Below are 9,916 nucleotides of genomic sequence, written 5' to 3'. Positions count from 1 at the left end.
TTACTTTCCCCACACCACTGTAGGCGGTGGGCTTTCCCCCCGACCAATGACACAGCATCCTACTCTTGGTCCTGAATTGCCGCTAGCCACACTTCCGGGGTTACCACCAAGGCCAAGGTCATCAGTTCCTGCATGGATCTACAAATGACAATGAAATTTCAGTTTAAGTCCTCAGAATTGAATCATACTTTAGAAGTACCCCTCATTGATTTGAGCCGGGGATTGAGTGGGTCCTCCTGATAGTATAGGTTTCCGACATGTTTCAAGGGTCAGAATTAAAGAGCGGCCGACTATAGTGGATATACTAGTCAGGTGTTATACTGCATCCATATACTCGGTAGCACATTTATTCTTATTCTAGAACTATTCTCTAAATTTCTCATACATGTGGCCAGGGCATTCTCCAAGTCCCTCTATTTCTTCTTTTGGGACTACCATCTTTCAGGTGTGTCAAAATTCAGTTGTCAAAACATCTATTTGATTGAATATGTTCGGATGGGAGCCTTCGACGTGATTTTTTGTACGTGGAATCCACACCCTGCGACTAATTAAGGTTACCTTCCAAAAATTCGGTATGTGCTCCGTAAAGTGGACAATGCCAAACCCTCAAAACAACATTAAAGGCCAAAGTAGACACAATTTATGGATAGGAGCTACTTTATTTACTGTAAAGGTGACGTTTCGGTATTGATCCTTTTATCGTCGACAACGAAATAAGGGTCTATACGTCGCCTATACAGTAAATAAAGAAGTTGTTGTCCATAGATTGTGTCTACTTTGTTAACCGTCAACTTCTGAGTAATGCCTATCAAACAACATTAAATGCATATTAAGTATTTGACCCAAGCTGAAGAAGCTGAAGGTGAGATGAAAATAAACAAAACTCATCAGTTGGGGCACCCACTTGCTGGAACTTTCATTTTCGCTTGAAGCCAGAAAAAACGGCCTTTTTCATACATTTTAGCTTATGTTTATGCTTACTCTGATATATTCAATATTTTAAAGTAATGTTTAAGCTTGCTATTTTCAGTGGGCGGTGAGAGTACCACCCAACCGCCTCCTTTGACAGCCGTTTTCGATTTAACAAAAACCAAAGAACAAAGCCATAAACATACATTTCCAACCGTGCGGTTAAGTAGGTTTCAATACAGAATGACTAAGTATTCCGTATATCAGTAAACGCGCCAAAATCTTTTACCATTGTACGCGATTAACTGCAGAGCACGAATCCGATGACAATGGTACACCTGCTCAAGCCAACTGTCAGATTGGACAGGACCATCCACAAATGTTCAGTGACTTGATCGCCACGTGTATTGTATGTCTAAAGATGTATCAAGAGCTCTACCATCCCATGGCTAGTCGGTTGTGTACATTGTACTCTCAGAACCTTCCCACTGCACGCATCATCAGACTCTGTCAATATTTCATCCTAAGTTTCAAAAGCAAGCCAAACTGTCAAAGGTCCGTGGCTTGATACTTTGGTTAAAAACATCTACACGGCTATATGTAGTCATTGATGTATTGAAACCTGTAAAGTGTTGACTATGTCGGCGAACACACTACCAACAATGGCTACTCCGACGGAGACATGTCCAGGACTGCGAAGTACATACCAGAAAGTTTATAAGCCGAATATATGTAGTTTGGTACACTGCAGGATAATAGACTAGACGCCGCACGCATTAAAGGGTCTTTCTTCACCATAAATGTTGCATTTGGCAGATTATATTATATGTCTTATTTTTCCTGATAAAAATTTCTAACTTTTACCTACAATGAAACAAAATTATTGGCGAGTGAGTGAGTTCAAGGGATCCTGGTAAAGAAACCCATGAAACTACACAATGAATTTTAGATTCCTAGACGAATATGGTGGTCTTAGAATCATTATCTTGGAATCGAGCTGTATTCGCACTGTACGTCTGTGTAGTAACATTATACATGTATAATAAGACACGCATACCACAAGGCTCCTGCCGATGAGTGAGTTCGTCCCGAACAGCCTCGCTACCGTATCAGTAATGGTTGTATTAACAGTGCCATCAGCTTGTTCCATGATGTTTCCAAAGTCACCAGCATGTCTGAAACAAAACGAACAATAGCACAGAACAGAGGTGGAACACACAAAAGGATAGTGCGTGAAGGAGTGGTTTTACTCTGCATTCAGCAATATTCCAGTAATATCCCAGTGAGGGCACAAGAAATGGACTTTACGTGTGGGGAATGGAACCCGGGTCTTCACCGTTGCGAGCGAACGCTTTAACCACTAGGCACTGGACGCATTGTTTTAGATAAATAGTTCTCATTAATTAAGTTGACCTTCAACTCCGGACGCCCTCAAAGACGGACGTCATCTCACTGTGTCAGTTTAAAATCCTTCATTGATCAACTCATGATTTGATTTTACTCAAATTTCGTCATGATTCACTCATATGCTTGCGATTAAAACCAGATTACCTTACTGGGGAGGTACGATCGCCGTGATTAGTTCCAAACGGGTTGAAGTGTCCCCCAAGGCTTACGCAGCCATTACTGAGGTCTCCGAGGGCGTGGGCGTGGAAGCCGTGCAGAACCACGGTGTCGATTGTCGAGAATCCTTGGAGGTCAAGGTCAATTGTAAGAGGCGAAAGTCTTTGTGTACAATACTGAAACAAAGCGACCAAGACTGAGGGCTTATACCAATTTTAGCAATATGACGACGCGAGACATCAATCGTAGATTTCACACATTCCCCCAGGAATCGACCGGGGCACTTCCTTTTATCACTGGGCCATCTCTTCGATCCGCCCAAAACAAAGAGTCCATCACTGAGCATCTACCTTGTATTCAGATGCGTCGTCCTGGTTACTATAAAATTGTTAAAAATATGCCAATATAGAGACAAGCTCCAAACGTGTTTCGAATTGTGTTTAGAGGTGTTAAGGTGTAAATACTTACTACACATAATAAACACAATTACTTCACTGTTTAAATTCTCTCGTGGATACAGGGGATGTTCCGCCTTGATTCTGCAAAGCTCAAATAATACTTCTCCCAAAGAAAGGTGATTTGACAGACCCTAAAACAATCCGCCCTCTTACTTGTCTGAATGCACCGTAGTGTCACCCTTGCACGAAGAATCATGACAGAGAATAGATCCCACCACCCTCGCTTATTTTTAACAATTAAAATGGGAGGGCGTGGTTGGATTAACGTGGAAGCTCTTCATGATAGAATTGCATTGTGCACTTTTGCACACATGTGGCACAAACACACTATCTTAAGTGTCATGATGGCGTAGCTCGATCATTTTATTACGGTAATCACCATGCTTGTGATCTTGGCCAATGCCTTTGAGGTCCATCCATGGTACGACCCAGAATATGTAGAGGGCGTCATGGAAAATGACAAACACAAAATGCTTTAGTACTGGACCGTTTACAACTTGAGACGTATCCCGGCCAACAAACCTGATCTTGTCCTTTTTGATAAATCCAATGAAATCATTTATAACATTTATAACATTGAATTTTCCGTCCCTTATAACACTAATATTATTGACAAGATTCGGGAAAAAACATGGCAAATATACGGTCCTCAGGCTTGCATCCCAAGTACCAAGTTGTCCGGTTCTCCATTCTTCTCTTAGGTTTGGTACCTCCCAATCTGTTGACTGACATTGGGAGAGTAACCGGGTTTGCTACCAGGAATACAGCCCATCTGACAATCTGTGTAATGCCGAAGGCTGCGGTGTTGGGATGTCTTCATATTCTCAGAAAGGTTCTGGGCGGGTTTGACTAGGCAGCGCTTCCTGGGAAAAGTCCCATTTGCTGTCTGAACTGCGTGTAGAGGGGGCAAGGGCTCTGGCCTAATGAGCCTTACCAGCCTGACTGTGCCAGGATCACCCAAATCCTCTTTGCTGCATATAATGATAATGATAATAACAAAGGCAAATATATTATATGTAATCGTAGGTTATTCCAACAGGTGATTTAAAAAAACACAAAAAAAACAACAAACATCCCGTCTTTTAAGCAATACATACGAAAATGGTGTCACTGAGGTCCTAATATTACCCTATTTGAGCAAATATTGTGACGAACTTTGTTGTTGCCTCACGTTAAGTGTTTGTGACAGGCGTATCGTCCCGCTCACTGGGTCTGTGGTTCCGGGGTCTGCGGCCACTCTGCACACAGCGTTCACTGAAATATACAAACAAACCACCTGAATATCTATTCTACCTTGAAAGTCTTCGTAACCGGTCCTCCGTAATCTAGGGTATTATATAATCATCCTGTTATGATATTTGTAACGCGGAGCATTACTGATGATCTCCACCATCAGCTTAGCTCGTCCAGATAAAACTGAAATATAGCTTGCCGGAGTCACACAACCTTCACTCACTCACTCACTCACTCTTTATGTGACATTGTGACCTGTAAAACTATAATATGCCATTTATTTTCTATTCTCATATGGAAATATCTAGAATGAATAATCTAGATGAAACAAATGTGCGTAATGCAAATTTTGTTTATTATTAATTCAATCAAATGAAGCATGACGGGAATTTGCATTGCCACCCAGATACTTAAGCTATTAAACATCTGCTCTTCCTTACGTCATGTTGAGTTTAACGCCGCTCTCAACAGTATTGCAGTTATATCACGGCGTGTCAGCTCAACGTGGGAGGAAAGAAGTGATGCAGGTCTCAGACGTTTACCTCTTTGGTGAAACCCACGAGCACGGGCATAGTGCTGACAAACAAAGAAACATATTGGGGACGACCCGTGATTCGAACACTCAACCATAGGTTTCTGACGTGCCCAAGGGTCGCAACTCTGCACCTGAATTGCGGCGCAATAGACGACTGGGCCACCGGCGTTTCCAAACCCTTTCCAACAACAGCTTAAAGAAGCTAAACGTAAAATAAGTCATCTAGTCCAGATGGAATGGAAAATGAATGTTGAAAGTCAAGTTTGTTTGTTTGTTTGTTCAACGCAGCTCTCAGCAGTTTTCCAGCTCTAGGATGGCGATCTATAAATAATCGAGTGTGGACCAGACATTCCACTGATTGACATCATGAGCATCGATCCACGTAATTGGCATGCATCAGCCTGACTTTCCGATCCCGTTAGTCGCCTCTTCCAACCAGCATAGTCGTCTTTTAATACAAGCATTGGTTGTTGAAGACCTATTCTACCCCGGATCTTCATTGGATTTTAAAGTCGACAAGATACAAAATAACCATAGTAACCTTCGAAACTTTAATAAAATTGTGCCCAGCAACTCGCTCCCAGATGTCAAGTCAAGGATTATTATATGTCCGCTTCACATGTCTGGAAGTATGCATGACCCAAACACTTATATCGGGATATCTATTATTGATTGATTGTGTATAGGTGATACAAATTGTGAAAAACAAAAACCTTAACAAGTGTTGTGACACAAATAATGTTATAGCGACATCGCAAACTGGTTTTCATTCAAAAATTGATCTGTTAATGACATATATTTAGTCAAGAAAAGGGGAAGATTTTACTGTCTCTTCGTTGACTTTTCTTAAGCCTTGGCCTGTAGTAATCATACTGCAATGTTTGGAAGAAAATGGCTGTCGGGGTATAATTATGTCCACAGATATTCCTTATGGTTGCTGATGATATCTCAGCAGTAGCAGACTCTACAAACCGTGTAAAGAAGAAAATCAATATTATTTGAAAAGTTATGAAATGCTACATGAATAAATATAAATCTTACCAAGACGAAGATTGATGTTTTCAGAGATGTTGGACCGCTCAGATATTATGAGAAATGGTATCTCAAAGGACTACAGATAGAAACTGATTAATTACAAATATATTGGTACTTTTTCACCTCCAAGCGCTCATGGTCCAAATCCCAAATATGTTTAGCAGCACAAGCCACAAAGCATAATTATCAATCAACCGATTTCAACAGAACTTAAAACATATTACATGTGGCGAAATGTTTACAAAATTTGACTCCATGTTATGTCCTATATTATATTATGGATCGGAAATCTGGGGAACTACATACTGCGGAATTATTGAACAAGCCCCGATTAGGTTCTGTAAAAGACATTTCAGTCTCAGCATCAATACAAATAATAACAGGGTACTTGGTGAGTGCGACAGAAACTCTCTACAACACCATTGCTTGTCACGATCAGTCAGCTACAGGATCATTCATATCGAGGATCACCCATTACCACAAGATGCATTTGTTATGCTCAAGTCTCTGGGTGATTACGGAAAAACAGCATGAGCAACCAACATCAGGACCTTTCTCTTCCAATATGGATTTGGTTTTGCATGGTTAAGTCAAGAGATCAGTGATACCTGTTTTTAAGTATGTATATACAAAGATCACTTGACTTGTCCCACCAAAATTGACATCAAGCCCTTAGAAAAGTAAAGAATATGAAATGAAAAACTGTTTAGATGGACGCTCTGTTTACCCACTCAAGGATATAAAGTTCTTATCACTGACAGCACAACTGTTAATGTGTTGGCCTATTTGTATCAACAATCCGTCGCTCTAATAAGGTATGAAGTTATCTAGATATTCCACGATGGGGCATTGCTTTAGATTTATCCAGGATATTTTGTGTAGCTGACTGAAGGCTTTGAACACTGAATAAACTGAATAATGATATATGTTCATGTATGAACATTCCAGATGGTATGGGTGGAACCTCAGCCACATCTCAAAATGAGAACAATGTCATATGAACTGGAATGGGGTGTAAATTCTGGTTCAAGATGTTTTTCAAATTGTAATAACATCTTTTAATCCTTCCGATTTCAAACTGAATTCGAGTTCCAATGTTTGTTCGACCTTTACAAGGTCAATTCCAACCTCCAGCATGTTTAAGGAAATAAAAAAAAACGATTTTGTTTCAATTTCTATCATTATTTCCTTAAACATGCTGGAGGTTGGAATTGATCTTGTTAAGGTCGACCAAACACTAAAACTCGAATTATGTTTGAAATCGGAAGGATTAAGAGACGTTATTACAACTTAACGCACTTGGTATTGCAATTTGCCGCAGTTTGCTACAATTTGCCGCACCTGCCTCTCAACAGGAATGACAGATATTGAAACAAAATTGCTTTTTCTGAATTCCTTAAACATGTTTGAGGTTGAAATTGATCATGGTAAGGTCGAACAAACATCGGAACTCGAATTCTGTTTATATATTATTACATTTTACCGCACATGGTATAACAATTTGCCGCACCTGCCGCTCAAAAGGAATGATAGAAATTGAAACCAAATCGCTTGTTTATTTCGTTCAACATGCTGGAGGTTGGAATTGATCATGCTAAGGTCGAATAAACACTAAAACTCTGTTTTGAGTAAATACAAATATCAAGAATTTACAGTAGTCTTTATTAATTCAGTCGTTTCAAAGTCCGGATTTGGATTTCCAAACAGCTTTGTCGAACATTTTGAACTTCATGCAGGTTTCTTTGTATATTTGCAAATGAATAATATTTCATTACAATTTACCACAGTGAAGCTATTACATTTTACCGCAGTGATATTACATTTTACAGAAGTTAATAACAACTTACCACGTTATAACAATTTACCAATGCCGGTTTTGTAGTGAAGTCTACTGTGATTCCAAACCCCAGTTGATAATGTTTACCCTACTCCACGATATATACAGACTTTTAATCCCCGTCATGCCAAGCGCCAACAAGTGCCATATTTTAACGTCTCTTTCCACTGAACTACGGTAGCGGTCGAAGTCATACCTATATATTTCCACACAACACATGGATGATTAGAATATAGAAAAGTAAAGGGCTGGTGATATAACCTACTCCTCCTTTTTCTTACCTGTTTGAAGTACACATCGTCGATGAGGCCTGTAATATCTATGGAAGTATCGATGGCCATATCGATGGGCATCCACAGGCGTATAGCTATGAATAGCTACTAACGCCAGAAATAGAACGCCGGTCGCTCTCATCCTCAACACACAATACATCATCAGATGACTGATCTGACTCGACTGACTGATATAGGAGATTTAACGTGCGCTTTCCGACTGTGGCGTATTTCGCGCACGGAGATCTGACTCTCTCGGACGCCCATCTTATATATCACTCCTAATGTCATCCGGGTAACTCGGGGCCCTTTGTTCATCTAATGTACAGGTGGGCGTATTGTTCATCTTATTTACAGGTTGGCGTAGCCATTTGACGTGTCACTAGTGCGATATTGCTACACTCTACTTGAAAAAAGGTTTGCGATACAGTATGAGGTTTGGTACAAAACAACTTTATTCTTCTCCTTTTTATATTGAAAGTTCATGAGCTCCCTCTCATGTATGGAAAGAGGGAGGTATTTTTTTTATAAAAATAGCCGCCTGCAATGCTGATATATATATATATATATATATATATATATATATATATATATATACATGTATATATATATATATATATATATATATATATATATATATATATATATATATATATATATATATATATATGTGTCATAGTTTTTCTATTTTTTGTAAATAATTTTGACTTTATAAAATAAGACTAAACAACATATTTTGTGTATATTACTTAATAATTTGTGTACTAAAAGTTTATTATCAGGCGGTGTTGATATACGCCGGCCTTCATTTACAAGGTTTTGTTGATAAGCATTATGTATTAAGCGTTAAGACTACATGCGTGTAGTCGATAGGCATTATGTATTAAGCGTTAAGACTACATGCATGTTCCGTCCAGAGTTATTATCAGTCGGTGTTGATATACGTCTGCCTTCATTCCCAAGATTTAGTCTATGAGCCTTATGAGCTAATCGTTAAGACTACATGTCCAGCGAGAAAAGTAAACATTACTCTATGATAACGCGCTCTCCAAGAAAACTTATTTAATTTTAGTCATTTCTGTATACTCATGTCCTTCAAAACTGCGAGGTAATCTCTAAATTCAGATAGTCAGCACGTTAGATTAGCAACATTGTGTAGGTATTGTTTAAGTAAGTGATAATTGAAAATGCGACCGTATCATGACCTAAGAGCATCGGTGGTATAAATAACGGCCTTTATTTCGCGTACCTGATCAAACCAAAGGCTTACTCACTGAGTTGTATAACACGATATGGTCCAAAGGAGAAGTCCCAAAAGCATGGAAACATGCTGCAGTTATCCCGCTGCTAAAGCAAGGGAAAGACGAAGCCCTACCAAACTCTTATCGACCGATCTCACTCACCTCAAACATGTGCAAATCCACGGAAGCCATGGTTACGAAAAGGCTCACGCATCACCATGAAACTGGCAACCACATAAAACCTGATCAAAGTGGCTTTAGGAAGGGACACTCGTGTCTAGATCATATTCTAAGACTGGAAAATGAAATAAAAAAAGCGCAATTAAACAGACAATACCTAGCCGCAGTATTTCTGGACTTCAGCAAAGCCTTCGACATGGTATGGCATGACGGACTCCTCTCAAAACTAGCACAAAATGGAGTAGAAGGGAACATGGCAAACTTCATCTAGACAGCTTCCTGCAAGACAGGTCGCTATCAGTTAAAATAGGGAACAATCGATCTGATCCTATGACACTGGACAATGGCACGCCACAAGGCAGCATTATAAGCCCAACCGTGTTCAATATCATGATCAACGATCTTTTTGACCATGTCAACTTCTAAACTTCTAAAATCGCTGATGATGGAGCAATATGGGTAACGCACAGAGATATTTCACACATCAGAAAAAAACTCCAGTCAGTCCTGGACGGAGTAGATCAATGGTGCAATAAATGGGGATTCGCCCTTTCAAGTGAAAAAACTGTTGGAGTTCTATTTAAACGCCGGGGGAAAGATGCTATGATACCCCGTGTCTCCATAAAAGGCAAACCTATCAAATTCGAAAAATC

The 9,916-nt window shown here is 39.7% G+C and overlaps 1 protein-coding gene across 1 annotated transcript; it reads right to left on the bottom strand.

Annotated features, from left to right (window-relative positions):
• Window positions 1–8,005, bottom strand: LOC139449911 (uncharacterized). The gene is made up of 5 exons (XM_071231516.1): window positions 7,852–8,005; window positions 4,102–4,184; window positions 2,461–2,648; window positions 1,967–2,084; window positions 1–138 (listed from the first exon to the last, which is right to left on the bottom strand). Exons 1-5 carry the CDS (start codon window positions 8,003–8,005, stop codon window positions 1–3), a joined length of 681 nt encoding a protein of 226 aa, XP_071087617.1.
• Between the last annotated feature and the right edge of the window lie 1,911 nt (window positions 8,006–9,916).

This window comes from Haliotis cracherodii, unplaced genomic scaffold, assembly GCF_022045235.1.
Source record: "Haliotis cracherodii isolate W230 unplaced genomic scaffold, xgHalCrac1.p SCAF_10, whole genome shotgun sequence".
NCBI classification, from domain to species: Eukaryota; Metazoa; Mollusca; class Gastropoda; order Lepetellida; family Haliotidae; genus Haliotis; species Haliotis cracherodii.
The sequence above is the reverse complement of the archived record's forward strand: the minus strand, read 5'-3'. Positions and strand labels throughout refer to the sequence as shown.

Excerpts from the sequence above, each read along its gene's own strand:
- LOC139449911 (XM_071231516.1), bottom strand. The coding sequence starts at position 8,005 with ATGATGTATTGTGTGTTGAGGATGAGAGCGACCGGCGTTCTATTTCTG. Across the intron at positions 2,085-2,460 it reads GATCGTACCTCCCCAGTAAG|ACATGCTGGTGACTTTGGAA; the intron begins GTAATCTGGTTT and ends GTTTTGTTTCAG. Across the intron at positions 139-1,966 it reads TCATCGGCAGGAGCCTTGTG|ATCCATGCAGGAACTGATGA; the intron begins GTATGCGTGTCT and ends TGTCATTTGTAG.